This window comes from Portunus trituberculatus, chromosome 33 (assembly GCF_017591435.1).
Source record: "Portunus trituberculatus isolate SZX2019 chromosome 33, ASM1759143v1, whole genome shotgun sequence".
NCBI classification, from domain to species: domain Eukaryota; kingdom Metazoa; phylum Arthropoda; class Malacostraca; order Decapoda; family Portunidae; genus Portunus; species Portunus trituberculatus.
Window position 1 is genome coordinate 7,419,258 of NC_059287.1, and position 18,142 is coordinate 7,437,399.

The 18,142-nt window shown below is 39.4% G+C and overlaps 2 protein-coding genes across 3 annotated transcripts in view; one reads left to right on the top strand and one right to left on the bottom strand.

The window, feature by feature from the left end:
* Positions 1 to 2,517: 2,517 nt before the first annotated feature.
* The window catches only part of LOC123512434 (G patch domain-containing protein 1-like), a 176,940-nt gene continuing 161,315 nt past the window's right edge, over positions 2,518 to 18,142 (bottom strand). For both annotated transcript variants that reach the window (XM_045268848.1, XM_045268847.1), the window contains exons 14-15: positions 6,196 to 6,397; positions 2,518 to 5,302 (exon numbers count right to left, since the gene is read on the bottom strand). In XM_045268848.1, the coding sequence (XP_045124783.1) occupies positions 4,316 to 5,302; positions 6,196 to 6,397 (1,189 nt within the window). In that variant the 3' untranslated portion in view covers positions 2,518 to 4,315. The remainder of the gene's footprint in view (positions 5,303 to 6,195; positions 6,398 to 18,142) is intronic.
* On the top strand, positions 2,830 to 3,395 carry LOC123512201 (kinesin-like protein KLP2). The gene is made up of 2 exons (XM_045268444.1): positions 2,830 to 2,969; positions 3,059 to 3,395. The coding sequence occupies exons 1-2, from the start codon at positions 2,830 to 2,832 to the stop codon at positions 3,393 to 3,395; spliced, it is 477 nt and encodes a 158-aa protein (XP_045124379.1).

Sequence of the window (18,142 nt, forward strand, 5' to 3'; positions counted from 1 at the left end):
AGACAGTGTACTCTCTCTCTCTCTCTCTCTCTCTCTCTCTCTCTCTCTCTCTATATATATATATATATATATATATATATATATATATATATATATATATATATATATATATATATATATATATATATATATATATATATATATATATATATATAACATAAATCATAGGATAACAAAGGGCCACCAGGGCCCATCTAGGTTATCCTGTATTAGTCGCACAGCGACCTCCTCATCAGTACTTAAAGATACACTTACAAGTACACAATACATTATATACTAATTATAAATATTTGGCCCATTAACAGGGCTAAGTCCTGCAGTGAAATCCTCTACAATCTGTGATCCCCATACATGGGGATCATGTCTTGTTTAACTATAGTAAATTTCTTATAAAAACTATCATGCAGTGCTATACATAATTATAAATCTAATAAATTTAAGTGCTTATCTAATCTGTTTTTAAACATTGTCAAACTAGTGCTATTTACAACCCTCTGGCAATGTATTCCAGAAGTCTACCACTCTATGACTAAAGAAATATTTTTTATATCTAACCTGCAGCCTTGCTTTCTAATCTTCCTGCCATGATTTCTAGTCCTATTTCCCTCCTCTAAGGTAAAGAAAGATCTCACATCTATGTAGTTTGTATCTGAAAACATTTTAAATAACTCTATCATATCCCCTCTTATACATCTTCTCTCAAATGAAAACATGTTTAATTCCTTTAATCTATCTCTATACTCCAGGTGCTTTAATGCTGGTATCATCCTAGTTGCTCTTCTCTGAACTGCTTCTAACATGTTGATATCCTGCCTATAATGGGGTGACCAGGCCTGTATGCAATACTCTAAATGGGGCCTAACATAGGAATTATATAAGCTACACACCACTTCCTTACTTTTATAACTAACATTTCTATTTATAAAACCCAGGATTCTATTTGCCCTATTTCTTGCTTCTAAACATTGCTTTGAAAATTTCATAGTCCTGTCTATCACTACTCCTAAATCCTTTCCTTCCTCTACTGCCTCTAGCCAACATCCCTCCATCTCATAGCTAAAGTTTGTGTTGTCTTTACCTAAATGCATAACCTGACACTTTTTAGAATTAAACTCCATCTGCCACCTGTCTGCTCATGCTATCAGCCTGTCCAGGTCTCATTGTATTCTGTAATTGTCCTTTTCACCCTGTACTGCACATGCTATCTTAGTGTCATCTGCAAACTTTGATACTTTGCTACTAATTCCTATATCTAAATCATTAATGTACACCAAGAAAAGAAGAGGTCCTAGCACTGATCCTTGGGGTACCCCACTAACCACTTCCTTCCACTCAGACATTGCCCCATTTAATACTACTCTCTGTTTCCTATCAGAAAGCCATTCACTAATCCAATCAACTAACTATATATATTATCAAAAGCTTTTCATCTCATCAAGTCTCCTCTTCTAACTGACTGTCTTCAGCTTCTTTCTCAACGCCAAAATGTTGCATCTCTTACTATCTTTTATCGCTATTTTCATGCTAACTGCTCTGTTGGTCTTGCTAACTGCATGCCTTCCCTCCTGTGGCCTTGCTGCACAAAGCTTTCTTCTTCAACTCCTCCCTATTCTGTCCAACTCTCTAATGCAAGAGTTAACCAGTATTCTCAATCATTCATATCTTCCTCTGGTAAAATCTGGACTCCCTGCCTGCTTTTGTACTTCCATCCTCCTACGACTTGACTTCTTTTACGGGGGAGGTTTCAAGACATTTCTCCCTGAATTTTGGATAACTCACATGATTTTTAAGGGAATTGGTAACCCAGTGGGCCTTTTTTTTTTTCCATATTTTCTTGACCATGGCCAGTTATCCTTCCTGCATCCCCCCAAAAAAAAGTTTCTTTTGCTTCACTACAGCCTTGATGTCAAAAATATATTACAGATATGAAAGAGAATCTCTGGCCAAGGGTTACAAAAAGCCTGAAAATAAAATAAAAGGGTCAACTCAACTAAGTGGCCAGTCCCCAAAGAGTGACCCACAAGGATTATTGAAAATTAGGGAAGTGTCTTGCTTGATGATCATGGAGGAATTATGAAGAAAGGGAGGTTGATGGAAGTGTTGGAATAGAGGAAAGGAGGATGTCTTATGTGGCCCAGTAGTGGCATAGAGGGTGTGGGTGTGGTGGACTGGGACATTCAAGGCTCACACAACACTCCAATAGGAAAGCCACAATAATCTTCATGGCCATAGTGGAGGACTGGGACATTCAAGGCTCACAACACTCCAATAGGAAAGCCACAATGATCTTCATGGCCAGAGTGGAGTTTTGTCAACCTTGCCTGTGCTATGTATCAGATCACACACTATGATACATCTAATTCACATCATACTCACCCTTGCTCTTATCATGCACTATTTACTTATCTATATGTGACTTAGTAAATATTTTGTATGTTTGAGTGTGTTAAAGCACTACAAGTTATAATGCAGTCACAAAGCATCATAAAGTATGACATTCTCTCAAGAAAACAAACATTTCTTAAAACCTGTTATTTATTTCTGTCTTTCTAACAATGGTCCTGGGATCTCTACATACTCAGCCAACCACTCTATGCTCTTAGCCATTTTTGTGTCTTGCCCGTTTTTTTCATATCCTTGACAATTTTTCCCTCAGAGGGTGGTGAGGAACACTAGTCTGTTGTAACAAACTTGCATGCACACAAGTAGATACACACACACACACACACACACACACACACATGGGAGGAGGATCCACTAGCCGGCATCATCCCGTGCTGTGTGAACCACCTGTTTGATGAGCTTCACATGCAGAAGGTGAAGTTTACAATGAGAGTGTCCTTCCTGGAGCAGTATAATGAAGAGCTGTTTGACCTGCTGTCCGCCCATGATGATTTCTCCAAGCTTAGATTGTACAAAGACTCCAGCGAAAAAGGGTCTCCATCATTCAAGGCCTGGAGGAGGTGCTGGTGAGGTCAACATTTGATGTATATAGAATCCTGGAGAAGGGGTCAATGCAGAGGCAAACAGTAGCAACCCTAATGAATGCACACTCCAGTCGCTCCCACACTGTGTTCACTGTCATTGTGCACATGAAGGAGAACACTGTAGATAGTGATGAGTTGATGAAGACCAGCAAGCTTCATCTAGTGGACCTGGCTGGCTTGGAGAACATAGGGTGGTCTGGTGCTTTGGAGAAGAGAGCGAGGGAGGCTGGCAACATCAACATGTCCCTCTTGACTCTTGGCCACGTTATTACTGCCCTGGTGGAGAGGGCCTCTCATATTCCATACAGAGGGTTGAAGCTGACATGCCTCCTGCAAGATGCTCTGGGAGGCCGCACAAAGACCTCAGTTATTGCGACCATCTCCCCATCCTCCATCAATCGCTTATAATTAGAGACAGCACATAAAGAGCCAAGCTCAAGCCCTGTATCACAAATAGGTAAATACACACACACAGGATGGTTGGGCTGTTGAGTCAGTAACTCCCACAGGATATTGCCAATACATACACACTAACTAATGCACGTGCCATACATTCAGAAGGGCATGATGGCAAGATTCCAACACATGGTAGGCTGCTAGTCACAGTCACAAGTCAGCAAAGTTTCCACCCTCTGTCAGGTGGACACAAGATGAATAACACCTTACATTCATAATACACAGTTTCCTTCCCCACTTTATATTCCAAATATAAATCTGCTGAAGAATAATCTACCTTTAAAATATGAACTTTATCTTATATATATCTCTATACAATGAATAAATAAATATGAAGTGAAAATGAAACATTAATTAAATTGTTAAAAACTGGACAATGGACATGTTCAACTTTATATGAGTATGGAAAACTGTGCATTTCAATGATGTGATGGGTGAATGTCTCAACAATGGCCAACAGTACATTTTGATTGACCCATGAGCATGATTTCTTTTATGATTGATGTATCCCCTTCTCTAAGAACTCCACTCTACAGTGGCTTTGGTGTGGCTTAGCATGGGACCTGCAGTGTCAAGGAATGCAATGGCAGCACCTTAAGCTTGTCATATCCTCACCTTCTGCCTAAATGAGTCCACTATAGAGTAAAGTCTCCTAGAAAGGTAAGGGATTAGTTTGATACAACACCATACTGGGTTAGGCAGGCTTAGCATGTGGTATAGTCATTCAAAGGAAAGGAAAGTTCTATTCTGTCTTTGCCAAGTCCAGATTATCTGGGGTGAGACATGTGCTAACCCTCTCACAACCACCACCACCACCAGGCCAATGTGTTTTCACAAAGCAGGTACTCCAAAAAGACTCAAACAAACTTAATTTAATCAGAATCAGAGGATGAAGACTCTGATCTGCTGCTGCTGCTGCTGCTGCTGCTACTACTACTACTGCTCTTTCTTCTTCTGCTTGAACTTCTATGGCTCTTTTTCTTTTTCTCCTTGTGTCTTTTACTCTTCTTATCCTTCTTTTTCTTCTTCTCCTTCTTGGTCTTAGATTTAGATTTATGTTTGTGTTTCTTTGTATTACTCTTACTCTTCTCTCCTTCCTTCACCATCCAGCTGGGTCCCTGAGACTTCTGAATTGCTGCTTCTGCTGCTGGAGTGAAATGAGTGACTGGTGGAGTGGACATAATTTCTTGAGCTCTGTTCTTGAGGTGGCTTGGTGCAGGTGGGCCATACACGTCCTCAGAGTCAGTGGAACATGAAGAAGAGTTATCATTAGTTGTTTTACCCTGAGCTGCCTTTATGACTGCCTCTGGCCATGCTCGTGTAGTCTGCTTGGCTTCCTTGTCCTCGTCTTCACTCACCTCTGTTGGCCTCTGGTTCCTGTAACTGTTCAGAGCCACAAAGTCAACATTAGCAAAGATTCCCTCAGCCACAGACACAGGCTTTGAGGAGGGTAGATCTTTCTTCCTGGGAATGAATGTGAGTTTGGCAATATCATCAGGCTGGTTGATAGGCTTGGCTGGTTCCTCAGGCTCTTTGTTTTGGCTGGGTGTGTCCTCTCTTAGCGGCTCAAAGCGGCTCACACGCCCTGCACGTCTGGTGGTGGTGGTGGTGGTGGTGGCTGAAGTTTGTTCATTCAAAACATTTTTCTCCATGGGTCTTCCTCCCTCCAGTCTCATTGGTTGGGACTCTGAGTAAGTGACGGGATGGAAAGAATCACCTGTGTTTGACTGGTGGCCCTCTTCAGTTCTTTTTGGAGAAGTGCTTTCCTTTTTTGAGTCTGAGTCTGAGTCTGAGTCAGAGTCAGAGTCCTGGAAGATTGCCTTGAATAGGTCCATGGTTGGTGGCCCATCCACAGGAACCTGCAATGGGAACATGCAATTGATGGAGGAAACTGCTGACTTACCAAGATTCACTGATTCTTAGGGTTTAGGCCATGATGGAATTCAAAATTGCTAGTATCATGAAAACTTATCGATGCTATATATACTGATAAGCTTCCAAAAAGGTAATTATATATTGTTTTCAAGGATTGCATAGGCTAGGGGTGTCAAACTCAATGTCCATAAATCAAATATAGCCTGTGCGGTGACAAGTGATTTTTCAATTCAACACTAATGGTTACACTTAAGGAAACTTGTACACTGCTAACTAAGGCACTTTAGGGCAATGTTACTTCAATCTATTTATTTATTAATATCTATTTATTAATTAACTTTTTAATTATCATTATTTCTTTTATGAGATTGAGTCATGTGTGTTGTTATGTGGCATGTTGTGGAGCGTTAGATGTGAGTTGTGATGTGGCTCAATGTGATAACCAGTTGTGCTGGGGCTGGATTGGGTGTGAATGACTGTGATATGAGTACTTAAGTGGCTTGTTGTGGTGTGTGGTGTGACAGAATGGTCTAGTGTGTGGTGTAATATAACTGTGTGGCGTGTGTGGATATGATATAAGTTGTGCACCTGGATGTGATGTGACCAATCTTTTATTTTTTAAATTAGTGTTGTGTTATTAAGCAAGACAAATTTTATGTGTAAGAAGGAACTAAAAAAATATGTTCTAGGTAAAACAGTAGAACCAGCAAAATAAGTTATACTCTAGTCAAAACTATGTATGATCATGAAATCATTGATGGCCCTTAAGACCCATTACTAAGTGCAATAATCAGCCTTCAAAATGGTTCAAGCTTGACATCCTTGATATGTATGTACAGACCAATCAGAAAATTAACATTTTTTTTGTTGAACTTACTTTCAGTCCATAATCTTCTGGTTTGTCATCAAGTTGTTTACCTTCCTCTCCCACCTCCTGCTCTTGCTCCTGTTCCTGCTTGTTCTCTTGCTCTCTTCTGCTGGATGTCCTGAGGCCAGCCATCTCCTCAGCACTAGAGTGGAATCCACCAAACAGAGATAGTTTCTCCTTCCTGGCCTTGCGCACTCCAACAAAGTGTGAGCTGCCAAAAATGTTATCAATTATTTAACATTCCTGAGCGATGGAGGGATGGAACTGTGGTGGAACTGCAATGGATGGGAGTCGCAGAGGAAGATGCAAGGGACAGAAACAACTGGAGATGACTTGTTTATAGTACAACCCTGACTAGTGAAATAGCAATGGAAGTGATCGAGATGTTAAAGTGCATAAACTTTGTGTTCCCTGCCTTTAACTTTAAGCCATGACTGGGAACTCATGTCTTCAATCTTTTTATAATTTTGTATGTTTTTTTTTCTTTTTGTTTTTTTGCAAGGAGGGAAGTCAGCAAAAAAAAGTCCACTTGGAATGCCAGTTCCCTTAGATTAAAACAGAATGAACCAAAAGACTGGGAAAAATGTCTTGAAATGTGAAATCAAGTTGTGGGAAGATAGAAATATAGAAGCAGGTAGAGAGTTCCAGAGTTTACCAGAGAAAGATATGAGTGATTGAGAGTACTGGTTAACTCTTGCATTAGAGTTAGACAGAATAGGGGGTGAGAGGAAGATGAAAGCCTTGTGCAGCAAAGCTGTAGGATGAGGGGAGGCATGCAGTTAGCAAGATCACTAGAGCAAATAGCATAAAAATAGCGATAAAAGATAGTAAAAGATGCAACATTTCATAAGTGAGAAAGAGGCAGAAGACAGTCAGTCAGTCAGAAGAGGGGAGATGATGAAACAAAAAGCTTTTGATTCCATCCTATCTAATAAAACTGTGTGAATGGAACCCCACTAAAACATGCAAAGAGTACTACATACAAGGATGGATTAGGCCCTTGTACAGAGTTAGCAGTTGGAGGGGCAAGAAAAACTGGCGGAGATGCCTCAGAACACCTAACTTCATAGGAACTGTTTTAGCAAGAGATGAGATGTGAAGTTTCCAGTTTAGATTTTCAGTACAGGATAGGCCGAGGATATTCGGTGTAGAAGAAGGAGACAGTTGAGTGTCATTGAAGAAGAGGGGATAGTTGTCTAGAAAGTTGTGTCGAGTTGATGGATGGAGGAATTGAGTTTTTGAGGCATTGAACACTACTAAGTTTTCTCTGCCCCTAACAGAAATCTTAGAAAGATAAAAAATCAGACATTCTGTGAGGTCACTGCATGATCTGTTGACTTTCTAAAGGATTGGTCATCTCTGAAAGGACATGAAAAGATGTAGGAGTGGATAGGCAAGAAGTCTGATTAAGGAGATCATTAATGAATAATAGAATAAATAATAGAAAGAGAGTGGGTGACAGGACAGAACCCTAAAGAACACCCCTCTTAATAGATTTAGAAGAACAGTGGCCATCTACCACAGCAGCAACAAAATGGTCTGAAAGGAAACTTCAGATAAAGTTGCAGAGAGAAGAATAGAAACCGTAGGAGGGCAGTTTTGAAATCAAAGCTTTGTGCCAGACTCTATCAAAAGCTTTTGACTGTCTAATGCAACAGCAAAAGTTTCACTGAAATCTCTAAAAGAGGATGACCAAGACTCAGTAAGAAAAGCAAGATCATCACCAATAGAGCGACCTTGATGGAAGCCATACTGGTGATCGGATAGAAGATTAGGAAGTGACAGATGTTTAAGAATCTTCCTATTGAGGATAGATTCAAAAACTTTAGACAAGCAAGAGATTAAAGCTTTAGGACAGTAGTTTGAGGGATTAGAATCGTCACCCTTTTTAGGCAAACTTTCTGTTGATAGACATAGCTGAAAGAGTTTGGCCAGGCAAGGTGCAAGCATGGAAACACAGTTTTGAGAACAATAGGAGGGATTCTATCAGGTTCATAAGCCTTCCAAGGGTTTAGGCTAGCAAGGGCATGGAAAACATCATTATGAAGAACTTTGATTGAATGTATGAAATAGTCAGAGGGACGAGGAGAGGGAGGGACAAGCCCAGAATCATCCAAGGAGGAGTTGTTAGCAAAGGTTTGAGAGAGGAGTTCAACTTTAGAGACATGAAATGGTAGTGGTGCCATCAGGATGAAATAAAGAAGGAAAAGATCAATAAATAAAGTTATTGGAAATGCTTTTGGCCAGATGCCAGAAGTCACGAGGGAGCTGGAGTTTAAATGATTTTGACATTTTTTTTTTTCTTTTCAAGTTGAAGAACAGACTATGCATGTTTTCGGGCAGAAATATTAAGTGCATGAGATTCAGGAGATGGAAGGCTGAAGTACCTTTTGTGGGCAACCTCTTTATCATGTATAGTACAAGAACAGGCTGTGTTGAACCAAGGTTTAGAAGGTTTAAGTTAAGATAAAGAATGTGGAATGTATGCCTCCATGCCAGACACTATCACCTCCGTTGTACCCTCAGCACACATAGATGGGTCTCTGACACAGAAACAGTAATCATTCCAGGGAAAATCAGCATAATACCTCCTCAGGTTCCCCAAACTGGCAGAGGCAAAATGCCAGAGGCATCTCCACTCTGGGGATCCTGAGGAGGGATTGGAGAAATAGGACAAGATACAGAAATGAGATTGTGATCAGAGGAGCCCAAAAAAGAAGATAGTATAACAACATAAGCAGAAGAATTAGAGGTAAGAAAAAGGTCAGAATGTTGGGCGTATCTCCAAGATGGTCAGGAATATGTAGGGTGTTGCACCAGTTACTCTAGGTCATGGAGGATAGCAAAGTTGAAGGCTATTTCACCATGATGGTCAGGAAAGGAGAGGAAAGCCAAAGCTGGTAGCGAACATTGAAATCTCCAAGGATAGAGATCTCCATGAAAGGATACAGGGACAAAATGTGCTCCACTTTGGAAATTAAATACTTAAAGAATCAACTATAGTCAAAGGAGTTAGGCAAGAGATAGACAGCACAGATAAATTTAGTTAGAGAGTGACTATTGAGTCAAAGCCAGATGATGGAAAACTCAAAATATTCAAGAATGTGGGCATGAGAGCAAGTTAAGTAATTTCACAAATAGACATATCCAGCTTTGGAATGAAAATGAAGATAGAGAAAATAGAAGGGAACAGAAAAAGGGCTACTGTCAGTTGCCTCAGACAGCTGTGCTTCGGTGAGGAAAAGGTGGGGTTTAGCAGAGGAGAGGTGGTATTCTACAGATTGAAAATTAGATCAAAGACTGTGAATGTAGCAGAAGTTAATGAAGAAAAAGTTGAGGGAGGTTTCAAGATATTTTGGGTTACTACCAAAAGAGCAGGCCGATCTGGGAACATTTATGGTCCCCTCCCCAGAAGGGAACTCCAGAGTTTATCGATCTTCTATTTTGGGAATGGGTGTCGATTGTGTGGGGGATGTAAGGTACATGTTCCCTTCACTTTTCAGACAGAGTATCATTTATCCTCCAACTTTATATGGTAAGCTGTTTTAACATACACAATAATTTCAATTATAAAATACTACTACTAATGTTAGCATAGGGAAAAGAACAGAGAATAAGAGACATTGTTAAATTTCATGTAGCACACGTAGACTATATGTCTTAACATATACTGCATGGAGCCTCAAAATTTCTCGCATATTAACAAATTTCTCTTGCTACACTTGCCCCCCTCCCTCTTGTTCCCCCCACACTATTCTAAAGGAATTTATTCCCATTTTCTTGGGTGTCACTTTGCTTGCACTTAAAGGAAAAGATTACCATCTCAATATATTGGAGTATAATTCTATATGTACAATGCATCACCCACATACTACGATCAACACAGCAGAGTACACACACCTTTCTAAAAACACATCATAAAACATTCACATCTCAAGCATAACACACCTACACTCTTGACACAGCATAACATCTCCCTCAAAAACAACACAATATAATATAACACACCCACAAAATCCCCAAACTCCCAATAACATAGCATAACAAACCCCACACCCCCACAACACAGTAAAACATCTCCACTCAACAAAAACACAGAATAGCACACCCATACTCCTAGCAAGAGGAAGATATTTATCCTCTAATTATGAGTGTCCTCTTTGACTTTTCTTTACAGACACACACACACACACACAAATATGCTAACTGGGAGGAAATGGAAAACTCTGAGAGGGTGCAAGAGAAATATAACTTATTTATGGAAATATACAAAACAGGAGTCAGGGAATATGTCTCGAAATATATACCTAAGATAGAAGGAAAGAAAGATTGGTTTAATGCAAAGTGTGCCAGGGCAAAGGAGATAAGGGATGGAGCATGGAAAAGGTGGAGAAATAGAAATCCAGTAAATAAGGTAAACTTCAAGATAGCAAGAAATAAATATGTTAAAGTGAGAAAGGAAGAGGTGAGGATCTATGAAAAGGACAGTTGAAAAATGCAAGGAGCAACCAAAATTGTTCTACAGATTCATAAACGGAAGAATAAGACAAAAAGAAACAATAGAAAGGTTAAAAGGAGAAAATGGGATGTTGGAAGACCCAAAAAGTATGGCAGAACTGTTAAATAATAAGTTCCAGGAGGTCTTTAGTAAGGCATCCAAATTTGAAAGACCACAGGGTAATAGAGAGACCATCTATATGGAAGAGATTAAAGTAACCAAGTTTGAAATAAAAGAGTTAATGAAGGAACTGGATGAAGAAAAGGCAATGGGACCAGATGAAGTCTCAGGCAGAATACTGAAAGAATGTAGGGAAGAACTAGCAAGTCCTATATACAACATCATAAAATGCTCAATAGAAAATGGAACAGTACCAGTGTAATGGAAAAAAGCTGAGGTGGTTCCCATATATAAGAGCGGAAGGAAGGAAGAACCTCTAAATTACAGACCAGTATCACTAACTAGTGTAATATGTAAGATGTGTGAAAGAGTAATAAAGAAACAATGGATTGAGTTCCTTGAAGACAACAAATTATTATCAAAAAGCCAATTTAGCTTTAGAAAAGATCGGTCATGTGTAACAAATTTACTGAGTTTCTACTCTAGAATAGTTGATAGGGTACAAGAGAGAGAGAGGGACATGCCAGAAGGAGTGAACAGCTACATAAATCTGTTTGCGGACGATGCGAAACTGTGTGAGTTATAAAGCAAAAAGAGGATTGTGAAATAATGCAAGGAGACCTAAATAAGATTGGGGAATGGAGCAAAAAGTTGGAGATGGAATTCAATGTGGACAAAAGCCATGTCATGGAAATGGGAAAGAGTGAAAGACGACCAGTGGGAATCTATAAGATGGGAGATGGAGTAGAACTGGAGAAAGTAAAAAAGGAAAAGGATTTGGGAGTGACGATAGAAAAAAATAATCAACCGGCAAGCCATATTGACAGAATTTTCAGAGAGACATACAATTTTCTAAGGAATATTGGAATATCATTTCACTACATGGACAAAGAAATTATGAAGAAACTGATAAGTACTATAATAAGACCCAGATTGGAATATGCAGGAGTAGTGTGGACCCCTCACAAAAAAAAATACATAAGGAAGCTGGAGAGACTACAAAAAATGGCTACAAGAATGGTCCCAGAACTTGAAGGGATGACATATGAGGAGAGACTAAAGGCTATGGATCTTCCAACATTGGAGCAGAGAAGGGAGAGAGGGGATCTCGTACAAGTTTATAAATTGATAAACGGAATTGACCAAGTGGACAATGAGTATCTGATCCTGAGATAAGAATATGCCAGTCGAAGCACAAGATCACATAGTAAGAAGCTGAGGAAGGGAAGATGTGTAAGAGATATTAAAAAGTATGGTTTCCCGCAAAGATGTGTTGAGACGTGGAACAGTTTGAATGAAGAAGTGTCTGCAACGATTGTGCATACTTTTAAAGTAAGATTGGATAAGTGTAGATATGGAGACGGGGCCACACGAGCATAAAGCCCAGGCCCTGTAAAACTACAACTAGGTAAACACACACACACACACACACACACAGAAGAGAAGAAAGAAAGAAACAAGAAAAGGATATAATTGATAAATGTAAAGACCAACCAAGGCTTTTTTACAGACATGTGAACAACAACATCAAAAATAGAGAAAGTATTGAAAGTTTAGAAGTAAATGGAGTATGCAGTGAAGATCCCAGGGAAATGGCAGAGGCTATGAATGGATGCTTTCGGAAAGTATTCACAAAGGAGACTGCTTTTGACAAACCACTGGTAATGGAACAGAAAGGGATTATGAAGGAGTTTCAAGTAACTGTGGAGGAGATCAAGAATATGATGGGGAGTTTAGAAGTGAGAAAAGCTGTGGGACCTGATGGGGTATCAGGATGGATTTTAAGAGAATGCAGGGAGCAACTGGCAGAAAAAGTTTGTGAAGTAATTGATGCCTCATTAAGGGAAGGTGTAGTGCCCCAAGACTGGAAAAGAGCTAACATTATCCCAATCTATAAATCAGGTAACAAGAGAGACCCATTGAACTATAGACCAGTGTCACTTACAAGTGTGGTAGCTAAGATGTGTGAGAGGGTGGTGAAGAATAGATGGACAGACTTCTTGGAGAAAAATGACATACTTTGTGAGTGTCAATTTGGTTTTAGAAAAGGGCGTTCATGCGACAAACCTGATATGTTACTATTCGAGGGTGATAGATGTAATACAGGAAAGAGATGGTTGGGCTGATGGAATATATCTGGATTTAAAAAAGGCCTTTGATAAGGTACCACACGGAGACTGATCTGGAAACTTGAAATGGTAGGAGGAGTGCATGGCAGTTTACTAAAATGGATGGAAGACTTTTAGTAGGAAGAGAAATGAGAACAATAATTAAGGACAGACCATCAGAATGGGGCTTGGTGGAGAGTGGAGTTCCACAGGGATCAGTGTTGGCACCAGTAATGTTCGCGGTCTACATAAATGACATGGTGGATGGGGTGTCCAGTTATGTGAGCCTATTTGCAGACGATGCAAAATTGTTAAGAAAAGTGAGATGTGACAAAGATTGCGAACTACTCCAGGAAGACTTGGACAGAATATGGAAATGGAGCTGTACATGGCAAATGGAGTTCAACACGACAAAATGCAAGAAAATAGAGTTTGGCAAGAGTGAAAGAAGAATCAGGAGTATGTACAAGATAGGAAATGAAGACATAAAACCAGTCATGAAGAAAAAGACCTTGGGGTGACAATTACCAATGACCTATCGCCAGAGACATATAAACAAAATAATTGGAGAAGTATTGAACTTATTGAGGAACATAAGAGTGGCGTCAGATATTTAGATGAAGAAATGATGAAGAAAATAATTACTGCAATGATAAGACCGAGGCTTGAATATGCAACAATACAGTGGGCTCGAACTTAAAGAAACACATAAGGAAACTAGAGAAAGTACAGAGGGCTGCAACAAAAATGGTGCCTGACTTAAGAGATTTGACTTATGAAGACAGACTGAAAAGAATGCAACTTCCGACCCTGGAAAACAGAAGAGAAAGGGGAGACCTGATAGCAATATACAGAGTGATGATTGGCATGGAAAAATGGATAGGGAAGATCTGTGTATGTGGAATGAAAGAATGTCGAGAGGGCATGGAAAAAACTAAAATGGCCACTTATAGGAGAGATGTGAAAAATATAGCTTCCTCATAGAAGGGTGGAAGCATGGAATAGTTTAGACGTGGAAGTGGTCAACGCAAGGAATATTCATGATTTTAAGAAAAAGCTGGACATTAATAGATATGGAGACGGGACAACACGAGCATAGCTCTTTTCCCGTATGTTACAATTAGGTAAATACAATTAGGTAAATACACACACACACACACACACACACACACACACACACACACACACACACACACACACACACACACACACTGGTCCTAAGAGAAGAATATGACATCCGAAGCACAAGATCGCATAGTAAAAAGCTGAGAAAAGGAAGATGTCTGAGAGATATTAAAAAATATAGTTTCCCGCAAAGATGTATTGAGACGTGGAACAGTTTAAATGAAGAAGTAGTGTCTGCAACGAGTGTGCATACTTTTAAAGTAAGATTGGATAAGTGTAGATATGGAGAAGGGGCTACATGAGCATAAAACCCAGGCCCTGTAAAACTACAACTAGGTAAATACACACACACACACACACACACACACACACACACACACACACACACACACACACACACACACACACACACACGCAGAGGGAAATGGTAAAGGCACTGAAGGAAAATGAGTATGTGGTGAGAGATATTGCTGAAAAGAAAAAATGTGTGATCATAATAGGATTGCGGGAGGAAACTAACAGGAACTGGCAGGACAGGAGGGATAAGGAAAATGACAAGATTAAGCCTTTACTGAACAAGATCTCTGTGGAAGAAGAGGACCTATATGCTGAGGTAGAAGAAAGTGTGAGATTGGGAGTTTTTGAGGAAGGCAAGAATAGACCATTAAAATTGAAATTAAAGTCTCAGGTGGCAGCGGAGGCCTTGTTGAGGAGGGCTTGGAAACTTAAGGACTCGGAGGAAACCAAAACAATTTACATAAGAAGAAATATGTCACAAGATGAGCGAATGAAAATGAAGGAGCTTGTAACTGAAGTGAAAGAGAGGAATGACGAAAGAACAGAGGAGGAAAAGACCAAGTTATTTTTGGAGGATGAGAAATGGGAGGCTAGAGAAGTGGTGGATAAAACAGACGAAATAGGCATTACATGGAAGAATGAGACTAGGAATGGAATAAAAGTGACTTACACGAACATAGATGGATTTCTGTCTAAGAGGCTAGAATGTATGGATTACCTAAGAAATAACGAACCGGACATAATGTGTGTAGTGGAAACAAAGTTAAGGCCCGAAATAAAGCTAGACTGGTTTGTTGTAAAACACTACAAAGTATGAAGAAATGATAGAAAAAATAAAGGAGGTGGTGGTATAATGGTTCTTACTAAGGAAGATCTGATAGTGAAGGAGGTGAAATATAGTAAGAGAAATGAGGAAGTGATAAGTATGCTTATAACAGATGGCAAGAGGGACATTAATATTATAACAGTATACATACCACCCAGAACCAGTGCTTGGGAATATGAACAGTACCAAATGGTGATGAGAAATACTCTAGACAGAATGAAGCAAGAACTCATCAGAAAGGATAGAGTGATGATAGTTGGAGACTTTAATTGCAAAGAAATAGTGTGGGAAGACTACAAAGTGGTGAACGGTGGTGAGTGGGCAGAAGAATTGTTAAAGGTAGCAACAAATAACTTGATGACACAGTGGGTGAGATCACCAACAAGGTGCAGGGGACAAGATGTTGCAGCAAGGTTGGATTTGGTATTTACCAGGGGAATCTCTCTAAAAGAGGAAATTGAACATGAAAGTACCTTGGGGAAAAGTGATCATGATGTCCTAAGCTTTGAGCTGGATACGGAATTAAGCACGAATAAGATTGTGGAACAGGGAGGAAAAATTAAATTATACTAGGGCAAATTATAACCATATAAGGGAGTTCTTTAATGAAATTGACTGGTCCGTGGTATACCAGGAAAGGGATATGCAATTGAAATACGATAAATTTATGGATTTGTATAACTCTGCTGTGAAAAGTTTGTGCCATATCACAGAAAGAGGACTTTAAATAATAAACAGTGGTTTAATAGAAATTGTGAAGAAGCAAAAAAGAACAAAGAAAAGGCATGGAAGAAACTTAAGAAAAACAGTGATGTATTATCAAGGGAAGTCTACAAAACAGCAAGGAATAGATATGTTGAAGTAAGGAGAACAGCACAGAAGGAATATGAACAGAGGGTGGTGGAAAACTGTGATAGTGACCCAAAATGTTTTACAAATTCATAAATGGAAAACTAAATAAAAGGGAGGCAATAGAAAAGGTAAAAAACCGGGAAGAAGTATATGAAGATATTGGAGATATAGCTGAAATTTTGAACGACAACTTTTGCAAAGTGTTTACAAAGGAGGAGCATTTTATGGGAGGAAGGCCTACGGAAATAAAGCAAATGCAGGACATCATGGTTACTAAGGAAGATGTAAGGAAAATTATAAGCAATCTGGATATTAATAAATCAATAGGGCCTGATGGCATATCTGGGAGGTTGCTAAATGAATGTAAGGATCAATTGTTGAACCCCGTATTTGATATTGTGGAAACCTCCATACGAACAGGATTAGTCCCGAAAGAGTGTGCCTATATATAAGAATGGTAGTAGAATGGAACCGCTAAATTATAGACCAGTATCGTTGACTAGTATATTGTGCAAGGTATGTTAAGAAGCAATTAAAGCTAAGTGGAGTGAGTATCTAGAAAGTGAAAACATTCTGAGTGAAAGGCAGTTTGGTTTCAGAAAAGGAAGATCGTGTGTATCCAATCTATTATGTTTTTATTCAAGAGTGACAGACATACTACAACATAGAGAGGGATGGGTGGATGCTATCTACCTGGACTTGAGAAAGGCCTTTGATAAAGTACCACACAATAGACTGATGTGGAAACTAAAGAAGATTGGAGGAGTAAATGATAAACTAGCAAAATGGATGGAAAATTACTTAGTGGGAAGAGAAATGAGAACAGTGGTGAGAGAAAGGAAGTCCGAGTGGAAGAAGGTAACCAGTGGAGTTCCACAAGGGTCAGTGCTTGGTCCCATCATGTTTTTGATTTATGTTAATGATATGCCAGTAGGAATTGACAGTTACATGAAAATGTTTGCGGACTATACTAAAATTATGAGGAGAGTAAGGAATGTGGAAGATTGTAACAAGTTACAGGAAGATCTTGATAAAATATATGAGTGGAGTAAGGAGTGGCAGATGGAATTTAATATAGACAAGACCCATGTTATGAAAATGGGAAGAAGTAGATACAGACCAAACTGGGATTACAGGCTGGGTGATGAGAAAATTAAAGAGACCAATGAGGAAAAAGACTTAGGAGTAACTGTGCAAAACACTTTGTCACCGGAGAAACACATTAACAAGATTTTTTGGAAAACATATAACATGCTTCAAAATATTGGCCTTGCATTCCACTACCTAGATGAAGGAATGATGAAGAAGATATTATGTACCTTAATAAGACCCCAGTTAGAATATGCAGCTTGTGTCTGGTCACCGCATATGAAGAAAAATGTGAAGAAGGTAGAAAGGGTACAGAGGCTGGCAACAAGGATGGTACCAGGACTCAGGAGTTAGACTATGAGGAAAAATTGAGGAAGCTGGGGCTGACCACACTAGAAGAGAGAAGAACAAGAGGAGACATGATAACTATGTATAAATTGGTGAACAAGATTAACATACTGGACAGAGTTGATAAAGGTGACCACAAGTAATCATCTCCGAGGACATGGAAAAAAGCTAATAAAAGACATCTGTCTAAATGACGTGAGAAAACACAGTTTCCCACATCGTAGCATTGATAAGTGGAATAAACTGAGCAGTGGTGTCGTTGACGCGGTGTGTGTCAATGAGATGAAAGAGAGATATGACAGGAATGGACAAGGAGACAGGACACAGAGAGCTTAGCTCAGGCACTGTAATACACAAATAGGTAAATACACACACACACACACCTAATGATAGACAATATGATGGACCAGAGAGTAAAGGAATACACAAGATTCAGAGGAAATGACGAGCCGGCGAGATTGGACCTAGTTTTTACAAGGGGTATACAAATGAATGATGATATAAGATATAAGTGCCCATTGGGAAAGAGTGACCATGTAATATTAGAAATGGATATAGAAGAGGGAAAGGAAGATAAAGACGATTCATACAAAGGAGACCGATTAAATTACAGAAAGGCTGATATTGAGAATCTCAAGAACTATTTTAAAAACGTAAACTGGGAGATGGAAAACTCAAGAGACAACGCAAGAG